Source organism: Aspergillus flavus, chromosome 2, assembly GCF_009017415.1.
Source record: "Aspergillus flavus chromosome 2, complete sequence".
Taxonomy (NCBI): Eukaryota; Fungi; Ascomycota; class Eurotiomycetes; order Eurotiales; family Aspergillaceae; genus Aspergillus; species Aspergillus flavus.
Window position 1 is genome coordinate 4,672,017 of NC_092409.1, and position 18,936 is coordinate 4,690,952.

The window sequence follows — 18,936 nt, forward strand, 5'->3', positions numbered from 1 at the left end:
TTTTTTTCACTGAAATGTTTGTATGCACTCTTGGAAATGTGACGGTTGAGCGATGTTGGGTTTCCATACCATAAGGATCCAATGAAGAGAGGGGAAGGGATGTTAATCGCGATAAGCCCTATGCGCCTATGATTGCAGTCTCGTGATTTGCCGGTAAGAGAGCCACTGCACAATACACAATCCTCAATACGTAACTGACAATCAGAACAGTAGCCCTGGATTCTTGAAGCGGCAACAGACGCTAGGCCTATCTGGGATTAGTTTCATATTGGGGCCAAAGAGAGAAAAGAAAAGTCCTCTTGACTTTTTTTGCAGAAAAGGAAAAAAAGAAAAAAAAAAAAAAAGGAAGAAGGCGGTCATCGCTTTCTTCTTACTGCATCCGCTTTTTCTCTTTCTTTCTTTTCTTCTCTTCCTCCAAAAAAAAAACCCTTTCTGCTGCCTCAACCAGCAATCCTTTTTTTCTTCTTATCCCTCTTCTACATCCCTCCCCTTTTCTTTCGAAAATTGTCGAAGAAAAAAATTTAAAAAAACCCGAAAAATCTAGAAAAAGACATCGCCCGGTTTCTATACTTTGAGGCGACTATTTTCCCAACTTTCTTCGGACTGTGCGGTGTGTGGAAGAATTTCCTTTTGCCGCCTTTTCTCTATCCCTCGTGATCGCGTCCTTCGCATCGCCATTCCTCTCCATCTCCTACCTTCTATTTCAGATCCTGTGTGGATTGTTGACTTAGGTCGTACGTCTATCGCGCTGACCCCAGTCTTGCCCTTTGATTTCCTTGCCGTGCCCAGCTGGTCTTGCCGATAGTGTGACCTCACACAAGACAAGAGCATCTCATCTCTTCTATTCTACCACGTACACCGTCTGTGGTTCTTGCTTCCTCTCACTCGGACCTCTGCATCTACGTTCAGTGTTTGGCTGGTCATTGTAATTGCAGAGCACATCACCGAACTGGAGGAGGGGCACATCTTCCACCTACCTTTTCCCACTCATCATTTGTCCCACTTTCGATAAGGGTTATCTCATACTAATCTTATCCTTGCACCTGTAGCTCAAAAGAAATAAAACTTAAAAATCATCAAAATGTCTGCCGACGCCTCTACCACCCCCGCTGCTGACAGCAATGTCACCAGCACCCCCGAGACCAGCACCACTCCTGCTGCTCCTGCTCCCGAGGTCACTGCTGTTGAGAGCACCACTGCTCCCAATGCTTCCCAGCCCCACTCTGCCTCTCTCTATGTCGGTGAACTCGACCCCTCTGTGACTGAGGCCATGCTCTATGAGCTTTTCTCTTCCATCGGCCAGGTTGCTTCCATCCGTGTCTGCCGTGATGCTGTTACCAGACGCTCTCTGGGATATGCTTATGTCAACTACAACAACACCGCCGACGGTGAGCGTGCTCTCGAAGATCTGAACTACACCCTGATCAAGGGCAAGCCCTGCCGTATCATGTGGTCTCAGCGTGACCCCGCTCTGCGTAAGACTGGCCAGGGCAACGTGTTCATCAAGAACCTGGATAGCGCCATCGACAACAAGGCTCTTCACGATACCTTTGCTGCCTTCGGTAACATCCTCAGCTGCAAGGTCGCCCAGGATGAGTTCGGCAACTCTAAGGGATACGGTTTCGTCCACTACGAGACTGCTGAGGCTGCTAACAACGCCATCAAGCACGTCAACGGCATGTTGCTGAACGACAAGAAGGTCTTCGTTGGCCACCACATCTCGAAGAAGGACCGCCAGAGCAAGTTCGAGGAGATGAAGGCCAACTTCACCAACGTCTACATTAAGAACATTGACCAGGATGTCACCGAGGAGGAGTTCCGTGAGCTCTTCGAAAAATTCGGTGAGATCACCTCCGCCACCCTCAGCCGTGACCAGGAGGGCAAGAGCCGTGGTTTCGGTTTCGTCAACTTCTCTACCCACGAGAGCGCGCAGGCCGCCGTTGACGAGATGAATGAGAAGGAGATCCGTACCCAGAAGCTCTATGTCGGCCGTGCTCAGAAGAAGCACGAGCGTGAGGAGGAGCTGCGCAAGCAGTACGAGGCTGCCCGCTTGGAGAAGGCCTCCAAGTACCAGGGTGTGAACCTTTACGTGAAGAACCTCACCGACGACGTTGATGATGAGAAGCTGCGCGAGCTCTTCGGACCTTATGGCACCATCACCTCTGCCAAGGTCATGCGCGACACCAACATTGAGCGTACTCAGACTCCAGAGTCCGACAAGGAGAAGGAGAACAAGGAAGCCACCAAGGAGAACGAGAAGGAATCCTCAGAGGCTGAGAAGGCCGAGAAGACCGAGGAAAAGCCCGCTGACTCTGGCGATGAGAAAAAGGAGGACAAGGAGTCGAAGAAGGCCGATAAGAAGGGTCTCGGAAAGAGCAAGGGCTTTGGTTTCGTCTGCTTCAGCAGCCCCGATGAAGCCTCCAAGGCTGTCACTGAGATGAACCAGAGAATGGTCAACGGCAAGCCTCTTTATGTTGCCCTTGCTCAGCGCAAGGACGTCCGCAGAAGCCAGCTGGAGGCCAGCATTCAGGCTCGCAACACTATCAGACAGCAGCAGGCTGCCGCTGCCGCTGGCATGCCCCAGCCCGTAAGTTTTCCTTTGCCATGTAGTCACAATTTTGCCCTCCATACTAACGCCAGCTCTAGTACATGCAGCCCGCCGTTTTCTACGGACCTGGCCAGCAGGGCTTCATTCCCGGCCAGCGCGGTGGCATTGCCTTCCCTCCTCAACCCGGTATGGTGATGGCTGGTATCCCAGGTGGACGCCCCGGTCAGTACCCTGGTCCTTTCCCTGGTCAGCAGGGTGGTCGTGGCATGGGCCCCAACCAGCAGCTTCCTCCTAACTTCCAGGGCATCCCCATGGGCGCCATGCAGGGCCCTGTTCCTAACGGCATGGGCTACCCTCAGGGCATGGCTCAGGTGCAGTTCGGACGCGGTGCTGGTGGCCGTGGTCAGGTTCCCGGAATGCCCAACATGGGTCAGGGTATGCGTGGCCCTGGCTATGGACAAGGCCGCGGTGGTGTGCCCGTCCAGCAAGGCCAGATGCGTCCTGGTCAAGGTGGCCGTGGACAGAACGCCGCTCAGGCCCCTGCCGGACGTCCCGAGGAGGCCGTTGCCGGTGGTCTCACCGCCCAGGCTCTCTCAGCCGCCCCCCCTCCTCAGCAGAAGCAAATGCTGGGTGAGGCCCTCTACCCCAAGATCCAAGCTCAGCAACCTGAGTTGGCAGGCAAGATCACTGGTATGCTTCTAGAGATGGAGAACACCGAATTACTTAGCTTGTAAGTGCCACATTGAACCGCGAATCTCTTATGCTGCGGAGTAAATTGCTGATATTGATCAATCTAGGCTTGAGGATGAGGAGGCCCTGCGCGCCAAGGTCGACGAGGCCCTGAACGTTTATGATGAGTACATGAAGAACAAGGGAGGCGAGAGCGAGGCGACCGGAGAGGCTGCCAAGCCCAAGGAGGCTGCCAAGGAGACCTCTACCGAAGAGAACAAGTCGTAAATTTTGTGTCTCAATGTGTGATATCCACGGTGGATTCGGACGGAGTTTTGAACTGGGTCTCCCGACACGGAAGTTTTGATTCACCATATTTTTTTTTTTCTTTTTTGATGACCTACCCTTATCCCCTTTCTCGAATTAACGATACTCTTCTCTTATTTCCTCCTACCATTTTTCATTATTTCCTATTCCCCCTGGTCCTGATATCCCTCGGTTTCCAAAAGTTCTTTTTTTAGCGGTGTCACCTGCCCGTATCTAGTGAGCGACACAGTTTATCGATCCCGATGCTTATGCCTACTCCTTTGTGTCGGTAGTTGTGTTATGGTGATGCTGTGCAAACGCACACTGGAAGAAGGGGAAAACAAAGGAGAGCACCACACATTTTGGGATCGGAGAAAAGTTGTTCGGATGCCATGACTTCTCAAATATTCATGCCACGAAGAGGGAGGAAGTTGTGATGTCTTTGAGCTTCCTATTCCCTAACCTTACATACCTCGTCCTGCTATCTGAAACGAGTGTAATATAGACTTATGACTTCCTCACGGGATACGCTTCTCTGCTGTAGCTGTGTATATCTTTATTCTTCTCCACTCTCGACGTAGTAGTGGTCCCTGGAGACAGCGTAGTAAAATAGATTAGATCATTGATTCCTATCATTAGCCATAAAACTCGTCATATCAACCAGATAGCCATATAAAGTATATATACACAATCGCCAACCCGTTCAGAAACTCGGATACTGCTGCCCAAACATGTCAAACAAATTATCAAAGTTCGCCCCCTGCAACAAATCAACCATATTTAAATCAAAATCCATCATACTGTGCGAACCACCCTCCGAAAAGAAAAGCCGGTCCTCGGGACTCTGAATGGTATCAGGAGACAATAGCAACCTAGTCCCACCCTGTACCAGTTCTGACGGATTATTCGACACTTGGATGTCATTAGAGTACGACATATTCTGGACACCCAAACCCGGGTCATTAGTATCCTCGTCATTATCACTAGGATGCACCGTTCCATCAAGGGTCATCTCGAAGCTCGAAGACCCTAGTCGAGAAGTCCTCGTGACGGGATGGGAATTTAGGCGGCGTTTCTTGCGCGTGTCGAAGTCGTTATCGTCCTCCGGTCTGGTTCTTGACAGAGGGGGTTCGGAGGGTCTGTGTAAGGTTGGGACCGTGCTTGAGTGTTGAATGTTTCGAGATAGGAGGGTTAATGCTCGGTGGCAGTTTTTGGCGGTTTCCCATTGTGGGGACATGAGGTGGAGGAAGTCGAGGCATTTGGAGATTTCTCTGTTTGGGTTGGGTTAGTTTTCAGTTGACATAGGGTTGGAAGGGGGTGAGGTTACCGTAATCCTTTGGATAAGACGTATTGTCGAAGTTGACAGGCGAAGGCGAGAACAAGACCTGACATCCACGCGGCGGATAAAAATCCGGGCCAGAATAATGCTTGCTTTGCATCTATTTGGGCTTTGAGTGCGGTGAGGATTTCCCGTGCGGCTCCGATACAGGTTTGTAGGCCGGAGCAAAATTCGGGCGTGGAGGGGCTTAGGGATAGAGATGGTCGGTTGATGAGGAGAACGAGGTGTTGGTATAGGACGGTGAAGAAGGGTCCGAAGTTGAAGGGCTTATCGGCCATGGTGTCTTGGTCGACTGGGGGATTTAAGGTTTGGAGATCAATTGAGAGACTGTTCCACCATTTGTGGACGTCAGTGATCAGGAAGAGGACTGAGCTGCGGCGGATGGAGCGGACGAGGATGGATTTGTGGAAGAGTTCTAGAGCTCTACCAGTGAGTGTGCCGGATTCAACGTAACTTGCGAAAGTGATTTCTCTTTTGTTTTGGAGTGGCTCGGAGTCACTGGGCGTATTTTGATGGGATTCATGGCTAGCAGATTGCTCAGCCGGTAGCTGTATTGCATCGGCACTGCTCTCTGGTACAGAAGATGCTCTATCATTGAGGTTGCAAGTAGACAACCCCATTCTGAGGCCGTGTGCTCTATGTGATCCAGGGAAATGGATTTCGTCGGCCCCTGGGGCGCAGACGTCGATATCAGAATCTTGTATGCCAAGAGGAAGGCCAAGAGCCTGGCTTAGATACCGGTCAATAGCGTATGCACACCAGAAGATCCTCTTGCGTAACTGCCGATCATGCGATGAGAGCTCCCTATATCGGAATGGACAGCGATGGAGACCTGCATGCATCATCGATCGTAGCATGCAACCGCCTACCGTCGATGCTGTTCGAAGCGACATTTTGGTTACCAAATATAACTGGGATGCTAGTAGTGCCTGTAAAGATGAGAGATCGTTTCTGAAAGTAAGAGTACTGAGCAAGGACTGCATATTGCTCGAGGACTCAATGCGAGACTCTGACGGAAGGCGCAGATCAGGCCTCAAATGGCTAGCTAAATTGAACACGCACTGAAAGATCACCGTCCAGCATGTATTTCGGTGGTCTGGTGATGGTGGAATAGAATGACTTTTGCGGTGATCGGAATAGAGCAGTTCCATTGCTTGCAGGAAGGTTGGCCCATGCAGAAAGGGAAACAGTGGGTGCCAAACTTTGAAATATACCATCATGAGTTCGCGTGCGGTGTCCAGCGGCGGCGCTTGGCCCAGTATAGCCGCCATTGCTGGGTCATATTCCCATTGGCAAAAGGGTTGATCGCCTCCCGGCATCGGTGATGCTTTGACGGAGGATGGGGCAGAGCGCTTGTCATAGTGCGAGCCATCACTGCCAACGAGGGTGTCCTCTGGATGCGGAAATTCTTGCCCGGAGGATGCATCTAACGTATCCAAGTTTCTTGAAAAGGCCTGTCGGACCGTATTAATAAAGTAAACCCCGCTGGAACTCCCGACAAATTGGCTCTCTTCGTTAGATTGTGCCGTCAAGGACCCGATTTCTGACGGGCCAGACGTGAGATCCGTAGACTCCATTCTGGCCAAAACATTGTGTTTGCCAGACGCTGGATGAGGCGTACCAGAGCTACAGTGAACTCCTGAGGAAGGAGGTGTTTATTGTGATCTTTGGACAGAAACCCCCATTCAGGGTGAGGGTCAGACTTCATGACTCGAACCCCGGTTTAGTTCCTGTTTTTATGAATACTATCCCAGCTTAGTCAGCCACTTTCATACAGTCTGCACAACTCTCATATAGTACTAGTATAAGGTCGATTCTCTTTCACTCGTTACACTTGACCCCTGACTCTGAAACACTCTGGTAACCTCCCACAAGTTGGTGTTTACTGAACATGCTCTACAGGAGTATGCAATCTTCATGCTGCTACTTTGTTTAAAGTCACGAAACGTTACAAAGGCTGAATGCATTTGGAAGAAATCGCTATGAGGTATTTCTCAGAATAGAACGAAGGCGACTTGTAGGAGACCCGACAGCTTAATTATACCAGACGCTCGATCTCCTTCTTCACAGCATCTACCACTCCTTGCGTATTCGACGTGCCTCCGAGATCCGGCGTTAAGATACCAGCGGCGCAGACCTTTTCTACGCAATCCATGAGCTGCTTCGCCGCCTCCTTTTCACCCAACCATGACAGCATCTCCGCAGCGGACCAGAAAGTAGCTACGGGGTTGGCAACACCCTTTCCGGTGATATCAAATGCACTGCCATGTACTGGTTCGAAGATTGAGGGATTCTTCCGGGTCGGATCCAGGTTACTGGAAGGAGCCACACCGATAGAACCTGCCAACGCAGCCGCCAAGTCGGATAGGATATCCATGTGTAGATTTGTTCCCACGATGGTATCGATAGATTGGGGCTTTGCTACCATGCGGACCGTCATTGCATCCACCAGCATTTTGTCCCACGTAACATCGGGGAAATCCTTAGCAACTTCCGCCGCAACCTGGTCCCAGAGTACCATGCCGTTTCGCATGGAGTTACTCTTCGTAACCACAGTCAGTAGCTTACGGGGTCTGGATTGAGCGACTTCAAAGGCAAAGCGCATAATCCTCTCGATCCCGACGCGGGTAAACATAGCCACCTCTGTCGCAGCTTCCCACGGCTGACCGACGTGACTGCGTCCGCCCTGGCCGGAGTACTCTCCTTCGGAGTTTTCGCGCACAAGCATCCAGTCAATACCCTCTGTCGCGGTGTTGAGAGGGCATTTGGTGCCCGGGAATGTGCGCACGGGACGGACGTTAGCATATAGCTGCAGCGGCCCGCGAAGTGCTAATAAGAGACCCCAGAGGGAGATGTGGTCCGGAACATCTGTCTCGCGTATCAGCATACGGATCCGAGTGCAACGTCGGCGACTCTAGTACTGACCTGGGGCACCCACGGCACCAAACAGCCCGGCGTCGAACTTGCGCAGCGTGTCTAAACAATCTTCGGACACATATCGACCGTGTTCCTTGTAGTACGCAGTTCCCCATGGTATGTGAGTGAAATCGATATTGAATGTTCCAAGGGTCTTGGCGAGCTTTTCTACTACCTGGATGGCAGCGTCGACGACTTCGATGCCTATCCCGTCTCCCGGAATGGATGCGATGCGGTAGGTAGGTTTCTGAGAGGCCATTTTGTATAATATGCGTGATTCTAGAGATCTAGCAGAACTTGTCAGATCAGAGACCCTGCATCTACTATAAATAATGTTTGTGTCCTTAATCTTCATGACGTGGATGAAGCTAAGCATACTTCATCGGCCATGTTCTGGCTGAAGGTTTACCCGTTGCGGAGTAGGGCAGCTGCCCCACGTATACTCATACTCATTCAACAACTCGATCAGGGACTAAGATAGTAACTCCTTAGTTCTCTGGGAATCTAGTGGACAAAGAGCAGAATGATAGGGGGTTTGTTACCGCGGTTCGTTCCGCTTTCCCTGGACGCCTTCATAGCAGTTATCTGGTTACACTTATGTGTTTGTTAGTACAGCAATCAACCTGCATGGATGAATATATGCTTGTGTTACCCAAGGAGCGTAGCTGTGGAAAGCAATCTACGCATTAGATACAGTCTTTTCTGCTGTACGATTTGATGTGTACAACCTGGGCTTGGATCAAAGAGCTCGACCTGCCCTACTGGAACTGTAAACCCCAAGAAATGGACATACCGTGTTGACCGGGTTGCAACTTATAACGCTATGCTGAGTGTGACTATGTGACCAGTTTGACCGGGAAAGCTACATACAGAGCCATAGATGACATGTCTTACATACTGTCATATTGCACAGCTTCTCGGGCCCGGACAACTCAAGATTGAGACGTACAACGGTACACCCGGGAGGGGAGCTTGGTTAGCTTGAGCAACGCTACACGGATGATATCATACGTATAACTGCATAGACATCTTTCAAGCTTGATTGAGGGCGACGTCTCACAATCAACGACGCGGAAATCAGTGGTGAGAGTATGTCTGTGACGTTGGTTCATATCACATCTCCATAGCCAGGCAATATAAAGGCTCAATACCTACCACTTAGTATCCCATCGACAAGCTAGTTGGTCACGAAATAATTATCATAAAACCCTAATTCACTCATTTACAAACCCATCTTTCATAATGAGGGCGACTCTTCCCTTGCTTGCGCTGTTTACTGTTCTCCCAGCTGCCCTGGCAGCTGGAAGATGCAGAGAGGGTCTGAACTATTGCGGATCCACCTTGCTCTCGCTGGGTTTGGTTGCCAATCTCCTGATGTTGCGTCCACAAAGCTAACTGTGATCTTCTAGGATGGACACAGAGCGAATTGCTTGCGATCGCGGATGGAGACGCCAACATCGAGAAGGCTCTCTTTTACTGCGAGATCGATGGCATCGTCGAGTACTCTGGACCTTGCACGGTTTGCCAACGGGCACCGGAAGGACAGTCTGATGCTTGTGTATGAGACTCTGAGACAACCTGTGAATGACTGGAGCTGATAATGGAATAGGATGAGGGTCAGGCCCGTTGACGCGATGAGCTATCGAGTAGAAGGTTGGAAGCAAGTCACTGTTGACTTGAGTACACTGTATCATGACCGGATATTGTGTGCCTTCCAGTAGGGATGTTCAAACCTTGGCAACATCCCCGTTGTACCCTTCCCACAGATGTCCTAAATACTTTTCGAAGACAAACTGCAACTAAGGTATTGCACTAAAGTGATGTATAGTTCTCGAACCTAAATTATGCTAGAGATTGTTCGAGAATTAGGATAACGGCTCTTTTGTAGAACACATTCGTATGTCACTGCGTAGGGTCAAACTGATAAGACGGATAAGTCAAGTAGCCCCCGCATTTAAAACCACAGAGACCGGGGTTCGACCCGATAGATAACAGAAACATGAACTCGAAATCAATTGATAGAAATGCGTAAATCGGATTTCCATCCGATGTATAATGGATTTGACAAGTCGGATGTGGAGCCGACAGCTCGGGTCTCGACGCCGAGAGAAAGTCACTTAAAAGCCGTTGAAAGCGCTTGAATCGCAGCGATATACCCCAGACTCTCTTATCTTGTGTTTGGTTTCCGAAAATGTTACTTAAAATCAAAAAGCACTTGAGTATGGCGACCCAGCCCGCCACAACAGAAACCGAGGCTTCTGCCTCATTTTTCGAGGCCGCATCATATATCCCACCTGATGCGATCTTCGCTCTTACGGCAGAGTACAATGCTGATACCTTTGCCCAGAAGGTCAACCTGGGCCAGGGAACCTACCGCGACGAGAATGGACAGCCATGGGTTTTGCCTTCTGTTCAAAAGGCTCGCGGGACTCTTCTTTCCAAAGGGTTAAACCACGAATACCTGCCAATTCTTGGTCTCCAGACCTTCCGCAATGAAGCCACAAAACTGGCCTTAGGATCGGAAATATATGACAAGAAACAGTCTCAGGTGTGTTCTAATAGACTCTTGCGGATTTTGCTTGCCCAATAGAATACCAAATACTGATAAAAAACCAGCTTGCCATTTGCCAAAGTTTGTCAGGAACGGGTGCTCTACATCTGGCAGGATTGCTTCTTAGAAGCGTTCGCAGCCCGCTGCCAAAAGTGTACATTCCTTCTCCAACCTGGTCAAACCATGGTCAAGTTTTCTCGTCACTGGGATTTCAGTGTGAAACATTCCAGTATTATGATGCAGAGAAGAGAGATATTGATATAGAAGCGTATTACTCTGCCCTAAGAGCCGCGGAGCCAAACTCCGTTGTTATTATTCACGCTTGTGCTCATAACCCTACGGGTTGCGATCCCAGCAAAGAGCAATGGAAACAAATTGGATTGATAATGAAAGAAAGAAAGTTGTTCCCGCTATTTGATGCCGCATACCTGGGTTTCAATTCGGGAAATGTCGATGATGATGCATTTGCTATGCGTTATTTCATAAACGAACTACAAATGGAAGCCGGTGGCTGTCTTTCCTTCGCGAAGAATATGGGACTCTACGGTATGAAAGATTGACACCTCCAAGGTTGATCAGTCCATGACCCTGTGCTTTGCTAACACTAAGAATGTAGGTGAGCGTGTGGGCTGTCTTTTCTTCGCAGCCGGCACAGAAAAGGCCGCGACAAACACACAGTCAGTTCTTGAAATGCTCCAACGCTCCGAAGTGTCAAATCCTCCAGCCTATGGAGCGAAGATAGCAAGTGCTATTTTGGGCGATGAAACATTAAAAGAGATGTGGTATGCGGACTTGATCACGATGAGCGGACGCATACGTTCCATGAGACAAGCGTTATATGATGGACTGATTAAATTTGGTAAGTCTCTATTCCCGGAAGATTGAGCATCCTCCTACTCACACGAATATAGGAGCCCCCGGCACATGGGACCATCTAATTCGCCAGTCTGGAATGTTTGGATTCCTTGGACTTTCTCCTGCTGTCGTCCAGAAGCTCAAGGGTGAGTCTACTTCTGAATTAGTCTGCATGTGGTGGTCCTAACCCCTTCTCTACAGACAAGTATCATATTTATATGGCGAGCAACTCTCGGGTTTCCATTGCTGGACTTAACCCGTCGAATGTTGAATATGTGGCACGCTCGATTGCTGAATGTCTAAATGAATCCTAGTGCTCTGTATAGTCTGCTACTGGCAATGATAGATGAAATGTAAAGATTCCCGCATCTAGTTAACGATGAAGGTTATAGTTGTATATCAAACTCTCAATTCCTTATCAGTATCTAGTCACATGAACCGAAGCCCTACCCCTCTCTCTCTGTTGCGGGGATACTTTTTTTACCCCCTCATGGACAGACACTCCCCTAGTTACGCACTCCGAAGAATCAAACTCTTCCCGAAGAACTTATTGTTATGGGTAGCTCGAATCTCATTCCTAAGCCATGGGTACCACGCGATCGACCCCCGGACATTACCCTCATCAACATCAACGTAATCGATGTGGAGGCTGGCCATGTTATCCCCAATTGTAGTGTTCATGTGCAAAATGGAGTTATCGCACGCATTATGCCAGCGTCATCTCTATCTAGAAGCTCAGAGGCGCCGTTTCCTACCGGACCAAGGACAAAAACCAAATTCATCAACATGCGAAACCAATATCTGTGTCCTGGATTAATTGACTGCCATGTCCACCTCACAGCCACCCCCGGAGATACCTCCCTCAAGGACATGTTCGCCGCCAGCCCGAATACAATTGCATACCGCACTACCTATGTCGCCCGGAACATGCTCCTCCGAGGCTTCACCACTGCGCGTGATACAGGCGGCGCTGATGCGGCATTACGCGATGCTATCGCAGAGGGACTGCTATCTGGACCGCGCCTCTTCATCGCGGGCAAGGCCCTCTCTCAAACCGGGGGTCATGGGGACTTACGAGCCCCGTATCAGGGTGACGAGCATAAATGTTGTGGTGGACACTCACCCGCGCTGGCTCGGATCTGTAACGGCGTCCCAGCGTGCTTAGAGGCCGTTCGAGATGAGCTCCGGCAAGGGGCAAACTTCATCAAGATAATGTGTGGAGGGGGAGTCGCAACGCCCACCGATGCGCTAGATATGCTTCAGTTCACGGCCGAAGAAATCCAGGCCATCACAACCACCGCCGCATACTCCAAAACTTACGTTACCGCTCATGCCTATAACGCGGAGGCAATCCGCCACGCGGTCGATAATGGAGTGCGTGGTATTGAACATGGCAATTTCATTGACCCCGAGACTGCCAGATACTGCAAAGAGAAAGGGGTGGTCTTCACCCCGACCCTGATCACCTATCAAGGAATGACGGAACCCCCATTCGATAACTTTCTTGACGAGTTTAGTCAAGCGAAGAACCTCGAGGTTCTGGCCAGTGGCCTTCAGGCTCTGGAAATTCTACGCGATGCTGGCATAACAATGTGCTACGGATCTGATCTTCTTGCAGGCCTCCACACGTTACAAAACCGTGAATTCAGTATTCGATCAGCCGTTCTCAGTCCGCTGGAGATCCTCCAGTCGGCGACTATCAACGCTGCCACATTGGTTGGTATGGAGGGCAAATTGGGCTGTATAAAGGAGGGGGCGATTGCGGATTTCCTGATTCTCAATGCCAACCCGCTGGAAGACATTACAATTTTGGATCATGTGGACAAGTCATTAATGGCGATTGCCAAAGAGGGGCGGATTGTTAGTAGCAAGATAGCGGATTTATCAGTGGACCCTCTTTATGATCCGTATAGGATTCGGTCCAATTGATGAGTCTGGGCCGTGAAGACCGACAACAACTAATACTCTGCATTTGACCGGTCAGAACCGTTTCCAGAGACTTATGCAGAGGGTCCTTATCCTGCAGGTTGTATTTGTCAGGGTTTGCTGGCTCAGGAATTTTATGCTAAAATAGACTCGACACCACACGACGTGAATGTTACCACTCCAAGCTATAAGCCTGCTATTGATTATAGAATGCTTTAATATTCAAATATCCGTCAACGTGATAGCCCTCAGCGTCTCCAGTAAAGGACTTCTTTCCTCAATAATTCCAGAAGCGGGGTCCCAAGCAGCACGCAGAGCAAGAGTTGGACTAAAGCTGCCATGCACGTATGCGCTGGACATGCATAAGCGCACTTACTAGCTTCTAAAGTGAACAAGACCGCCAGATGCCCCGCCAGATACCCCACCAGCGAATACTATACGCGTATATCGAAGTTATCCCAAGTCGAAGACCCCGTGGTTGCAGATCTCCTCATCGCTTTTAAGCTTCTAGCCACTTTAGACTCGACAAGACGGTGTAGAAAACCTACTTAAAGATCCATTTCCCCCTTTAGTTCCTGTCCAGAAATCCAAACACCGTTCTACATAAACCCAAAAGAAAACACAAGTACCACAATTCCAATAGAGAATCTCCAAGATGAAAGCTTCCATTGGAGACAGGATCAGGTTTAAAGACTCCCGTATGTATCCCTCATTCCCATCAACAGGTACATGGACACTAATTCCCACCAGGCGTAGTCGGTAAAGAGCAAGTAGCCGAGATTATCGATGTTCTAGGGCCTGATGGAGCTCCCCCATACCGAGTAAGTCGACATTTATATCGAATGATTATTCTCTGGGGGAATATCTGACCTGGGGTGCTTTGGATAGGTTCGCTTTTCGGATGGTCATGAGACGCTGGTTTTTCCGGCTCCTGAATCTGAAGTGATTCCTAAAGGGAGTGATTAGGGTTATATGACTTATTGTATGGGTGATATGTGGTCGTGTTCTCAGATTGGGATTGAAATATTTGTTCTCTTGAGGGTAAAGCTGGATGTTGGCTTGAGAGGATGTCTTGGGGAGTTAGGGCATGGGTATAGCTCGTGACAATGCTTTGATTCATTGGTCTTTTGGCAATGACTTGTAGTAGAACTGTCTGGGTACTATATCTGGTTACTGTGCATCGATTGTGTCTCGGTCTGTATTTCCTAATATGATATAACTTGGTTTATTAACATGTGGACAGACAGTCAATATCCAAGATTCACTAAGGGGACTGTGATTTCAGGTATATGTCTTTGATGATATCAATTTGCAGTCTATTATTACATTTTTCCCATTTGTTAACAGTAGTAAAAGAGAAAATGGACCTTACGTATTCTTGAACCTCTATAGAGTACAGTAACCAATTCTAACACCTAGACAAGTTAAGCCACTCACAAATAAATCTGTCCAAGAGCAGTATAGAGCAATGACCTGATGTAATCTCCAGCCACCTATCTCATAAACAAGACAAACGCCCTAGGATGCAAAAAGTTCAATTTAAAAACAGACTACCTAGTCCGGTTTGCAATGTCCATGCGCTACCAGACCACTCAGGTGTTAGTTATTCTGAACCTAACCACTAGGCACAATGAGAGAGGGAAACCAGAGTGTAGGGCTACACAGTTATCACGTTATAGCTCTCGTAATGATATGGTCTTGCTCCTGAGTGCTTGATGTCTGGTATGCATGCTCGCCTCCGTAGCATTGGAAATATTACCCCACCATGGCTATCCAGTGGGCGAGGAAATGAGACGACATATCCTTGCAGCATTAGTGTCTGACTACTTACCCCTCCAATTGTCGAGCTGGAGAAGCGAGTGGCTGGCGTCTTCTGTAAGCAAGACACTCGTTCTCATACCACGCTATCATTCCCCACTCTAAGCGGCTATTTTAAATCAACCATTTTACTTTTCGACCAGACGCGCCGGATCCTGAGTGTCCCCTCAACTCGTAACTCGTCCTTAAAAAAACCCCATCAAAATGCGCCCGAAAGACCGCAGCGGATTTAGCATCGCCATTATCTGCGCACTTACCGTAGAGGCGGATGCCGTGATATTGTTGTTCGATGAAGTCTATGACAGATACGGTGACGAGTACGGCAGACATCCCGGGGACAGCAACAGCTATACAGTGGGAACAATAGGCAAGCACAATGTTGTCCTATGCTATATGCCCGAAATGGGGAAAGCAAGTGCAGCAGGTGTGGCTACAAAAATGAAGTTTAGCTACCCTGGAGTCAGTCTCGCCTTGGTGGTTGGGGTCTGTGGGGGAGTTCCCCTACTGCCATTCAGCAATACCCCGATTTTTCTAGGCGATGTCATTATTAGCAATGCGGTTGTCCGATATGATTATGGTAGGCAGTACCCAGATGGGTTTAAGCGAAAGAAAGGCATCCCAGAAAACCTAGGAAGGCAAAATCAAGAGATCCGGACCCTGTTTCACCGATTGCAAACCAGCATGGCACGCAGCGACTTGCAGAATGACATTGCCCAGTATCTTGAGGTACTGCGACGATCAGAACCACGCTGGCAATATCCAGGCAAGGCATGCGATGTTCTCTTTGATGCTTCATATCACCACAAGCACCATCAACAGGCTACTTCTCTGAAATGCTTATGTTTCAATAGTGAATCCCCTGGTCAGATATGCCAGGAGGCTCAGGAGAGTAGTTGTGATAGCCTAGAGTGTGACGAAAACCGTATTATCCGTCGTCGCCCGTCTGATGCAGCCGGGGCGTCAATCCACTTTGGAAAAATTGCCTCTAGTGACACGGTCATGAAGTCTGGAGAGCATCGTGACAAGCTGGCAAAGGATGAGGATGTTGCTGGCTTTGACATGGAAGGAGCAGGAGTATGGGATGAACTTCCTTGCATCATCATCAAGGGCGTATGTGACTATGCAGATAGCCACAAGGATAAGAAGTGGCAAGCCTATGCCGCAGCAACTGGCGCGTCAAGCGCAAAAGCTTTCTTGCGGTATTGGAATCCTGCCTCGAGTGAAGGTCAGCCAACTATACTTGATATAGGCTTTGAATATCCTGCTAAGTATAGCAAAGTATAGGTGCAAAGCCAAATAATTCTCACTGGATGGTCCCTTTTGACAGGAACCTACAATTTGTTGGGCGTCAGAAGGAGATTGCGGATCTAGAAGATATGATCATTGAAAGGCAGGGCCCAGGCAAGATTGCTATTAGCGGATTGGGAGGGGTTGGAAAGACCCATGTTGCATTGGAGCTAGCTTATCGTGTTCGAGAAAGAGATGCTGAGTGCTCGGTTTTCTGGATCCCATGCACTGGCCCTGAAATCATTGAGCAGACTTACATGAACATCGCTCAGATGCTTGGCATGCAAGATGTTAAGCCGGCAGAAGTAAAAGAGCAAGTCAAGGAATATCTTAGTCATAAGAGCGATCTCAAATGGCTTCTTATCTTTGACAACGCAGATGATATGGATATGTGGACCCAAGGGAGCAAGAGTGCCCCAGCACTTAAGGACCTTATGCCTCGAACTGAGCAAGGTCGAATCATCTTCACTACTCGCAATAGGAAGCTGGCTGTCAAGCTGGCCCCCTATGAAATTTCGGTACTCAAGGTAGATGAAGAGACTGGTATAAAGATGCTCCAAATGGCATTGCCTGGAGAAGACTTGTCCGACAACCGCGAAATCGCCGTTGCCCTCTTGATTCAGCTGACCTTCCTGCCCTTAGCAATTATGCAAGCGGTGGCATTCATTAAGGAGAACAGCATCGGCCTCGAGGACTATCTAGCTCTGCTACAGGAGCAGGAACAAGAGGTGGTGGAGCTCCTAAGTGAAGACTTTGAGACAGAAGGGCGTTATCAGGATGTCCCAAACCCGGTAGCAACTACCTGGTGGGTCTCATTCCAACAAATCCAGCAGATTGATCAACTGGCTGCTGAGTATCTGTCATTCATGGCTTGCGTCAATCCACGAAATATACCACAGTCCCTTCTGCCACCAGCAAAGTCCAAGATAAAGATGGTCAAAGCTCTAGGGCTTCTCAGTGCCTATTCGTTCATTTCCGACCAAGCTAAGGATAGCCCTCTTAACCTTCATCGGCTTGTACATCTAGCGACTCGCAACTGGATGAGGGGAAACCAGCAATTCACACTGTTTATACGTAAAACAGCAGAAAGGCTAACCGAAGCTTTTCCCAACAATGATCACACTAAGCGGAATCTGTGGCGGTCATATTTACCCCATGCGTTATCCTTGTTGGAGGAGGACGAGTTTAAAGGTCAACGAGAACAATATATTGACCTGCTCGAAAATATCGGAGACTGTCTGGTTAGTGATGGGAGATACAATGAGGCAGAAGCGCTGTTTTGTGACGCCAGGGACATACGGCAGAAGCGAAATGGGGAAGCACACATTTCAACTCTGGCCAGTATGAGCAAACTAGTATCAGTTTACATTGGCCAGGGTCGATTCACGAAAGCGGAAGCGCTCAGTGTTCAAGTGTTAAAGACCAGGAATCAGATACTAGGTCCAGAAGACCCTGCTACTCTGACGACTATGGGCAATCTATCAAGAGTCTACTATGAGAAAGGACACTACAAACAAGCCGAAACGCTCAGACTGCAGGTCCTGCAAACTATGAGAAAGGTACTAGGTCCAGAGCACCCTGATACTTTGACTAGTATGACACATCTGGGAAATATCTTCCACGGTCAAGGCAAGCTAGAACAGGCGGAGGAGCTCAGTCTACAGGTCTTAGAGCACAAGAAGAAAGTACTGGGCCCTGAGCATCCGGCAACCTTGTCCAGTGTACACAATCTGGCATCTGTGTACCGATCCCAGGGTCGATACAAGCGGGCCGAAGAGCTTCATGTACAGGCAATAGAGAAAAAAAAGAACATGTTAGGTCCTGAGCATCCATCCACGCTGGCCAGTATACTGAACCTGGCCTCAGTGTATCGAAGTCAGGGTCGATTAGGACAAACAGAAGAGCTGGAGAAACAAGTAGTAGAGACTCGGAAGCAAGCGTTGGGCATAGAGCATCCTCATACTTTGCTCAGTATGGCCAACCTAGCATTGACATATGGGAAGCGAGCAAAGTGGCAGCAAGCAGAAGAGCTTGGAATCCATGTTCTCGCAGCCAGAAAGCGAGTGCTAGGATCGGAGCATCCCGATACTCTGACAAGTACACATAACCTGGCATTGACGTATTACAGTCAAGCAAAGTGGCAACAGGCAGAAGAGTTGAGGACGCAGGTACTAGAGAGCCAGAAGAAGATACTAGGGCTAGAGGATCGCATGACCATGACCAGTATGATGAATCTTGCTTACATCTGGTACTGCACCGGTAAAAAAAATGATTCTATCAACTTGATGACTGAGTGTGTCCGCCTCCGTGAGAAATGTCTGGGTCCCAAAGATTGGGACACATTGGACGCGAAGGAGGTGCTCGGAGAATGGAAAAGAGAAGGAGAAGAAGAAGAAGAAGGCTGGTATCAAGCTTCCGGCGAATCTCCACAAACGTCAAAACAAGTAGAAAATGATTCATCAGATGTGGACCCAACTGTGCTGTTGCCGGCCGGCTCCCTTAGCTGTCGAAACAATAGACGAGCTGATGCCAAATCCGAGGGGTAGAAAGAACCGAAGAGAAATGAACTTAGTGATGAATAGAGATATGCCCCGCAGCTGATAGAGTTTGTTACAATGTAGTGGCCATGGCCTCCATGGTTGTTGTATCGGATTCGAATTAATCCATCGGGTAAACCTTCTACCGCACGTGATGTCCCATCCACTCAAAACCCATGCGATT

The 18,936-nt window shown here is 49.0% G+C and overlaps 8 protein-coding genes across 8 annotated transcripts; 6 read left to right on the forward strand and 2 right to left on the reverse strand.

The window, feature by feature from the left end:
* The first annotated feature begins 12 nt into the window (after positions 1 to 12).
* Positions 13 to 4,176, forward strand: F9C07_1301849 (Polyadenylate-binding protein, cytoplasmic and nuclear). The gene is made up of 3 exons (XM_041290108.2): positions 13 to 2,587; positions 2,647 to 3,278; positions 3,346 to 4,176. Exons 1-3 carry the CDS (start codon positions 1,082 to 1,084, stop codon positions 3,503 to 3,505), a joined length of 2,298 nt encoding a protein of 765 aa, XP_041143327.1. The 5' UTR covers positions 13 to 1,081; the 3' UTR covers positions 3,506 to 4,176.
* Positions 4,177 to 4,226: 50 nt separating this feature from the next.
* F9C07_2226338 (putative fungal-specific transcription factor) lies at positions 4,227 to 6,439 on the reverse strand (the record flags this gene model as incomplete). Its single annotated transcript, XM_041290118.2, has 2 exons — positions 4,227 to 4,794; positions 4,851 to 6,439. 2 exons carry the CDS (start codon positions 6,437 to 6,439, stop codon positions 4,227 to 4,229), a joined length of 2,157 nt encoding a protein of 718 aa, XP_041143328.2.
* Positions 6,440 to 6,900: 461 nt separating this feature from the next.
* On the reverse strand, positions 6,901 to 8,154 carry F9C07_2264 (putative tartrate dehydrogenase; the record flags this gene model as incomplete). Its single annotated transcript, XM_041290119.2, has 2 exons — positions 6,901 to 7,730; positions 7,788 to 8,154. 2 exons carry the CDS (start codon positions 8,152 to 8,154, stop codon positions 6,901 to 6,903), a joined length of 1,197 nt encoding a protein of 398 aa, XP_041143329.2.
* Positions 8,155 to 9,020: 866 nt separating this feature from the next.
* Positions 9,021 to 9,408, forward strand: F9C07_2226340 (uncharacterized protein; the record flags this gene model as incomplete). Its single annotated transcript, XM_041284914.1, has 3 exons — positions 9,021 to 9,132; positions 9,188 to 9,336; positions 9,388 to 9,408. The coding sequence occupies 3 exons, from the start codon at positions 9,021 to 9,023 to the stop codon at positions 9,406 to 9,408; spliced, it is 282 nt and encodes a 93-aa protein (XP_041143330.1).
* A 561-nt stretch (positions 9,409 to 9,969) lies between these two features.
* Positions 9,970 to 11,498, forward strand: F9C07_2262 (putative aromatic-amino-acid aminotransferase; the record flags this gene model as incomplete). The annotated part of the gene is made up of 5 exons (XM_071510158.1): positions 9,970 to 10,326; positions 10,395 to 10,875; positions 10,946 to 11,188; positions 11,244 to 11,330; positions 11,386 to 11,498. 5 exons carry the CDS (start codon positions 9,970 to 9,972, stop codon positions 11,496 to 11,498), a joined length of 1,281 nt encoding a protein of 426 aa, XP_071363965.1.
* A 77-nt stretch (positions 11,499 to 11,575) lies between these two features.
* On the forward strand, positions 11,576 to 14,182 carry F9C07_1301748 (imidazolonepropionase). The gene is made up of 3 exons (XM_041284909.2): positions 11,576 to 13,808; positions 13,861 to 13,931; positions 13,999 to 14,182. Exon 1 carries the CDS (start codon positions 11,740 to 11,742, stop codon positions 13,111 to 13,113), a length of 1,374 nt encoding a protein of 457 aa, XP_041143332.1. The 5' UTR covers positions 11,576 to 11,739; the 3' UTR covers positions 13,114 to 13,808; positions 13,861 to 13,931; positions 13,999 to 14,182.
* Positions 11,580 to 18,761, forward strand: F9C07_2080670 (TPR repeat protein; the record flags this gene model as incomplete). Its single annotated transcript, XM_071508848.1, has 4 exons — positions 11,580 to 13,808; positions 13,861 to 13,931; positions 13,999 to 16,153; positions 16,213 to 18,761. The coding sequence occupies exons 3-4, from the start codon at positions 15,133 to 15,135 to the stop codon at positions 18,759 to 18,761; spliced, it is 3,570 nt and encodes a 1,189-aa protein (XP_071363967.1). The 5' UTR covers positions 11,580 to 13,808; positions 13,861 to 13,931; positions 13,999 to 15,132.
* On the forward strand, positions 13,766 to 14,076 carry F9C07_2226343 (uncharacterized protein; the record flags this gene model as incomplete). Its single annotated transcript, XM_071509781.1, has 3 exons — positions 13,766 to 13,808; positions 13,861 to 13,931; positions 13,999 to 14,076. The coding sequence occupies 3 exons, from the start codon at positions 13,766 to 13,768 to the stop codon at positions 14,074 to 14,076; spliced, it is 192 nt and encodes a 63-aa protein (XP_071363966.1).
* Positions 18,762 to 18,936: the final 175 nt, after the last annotated feature.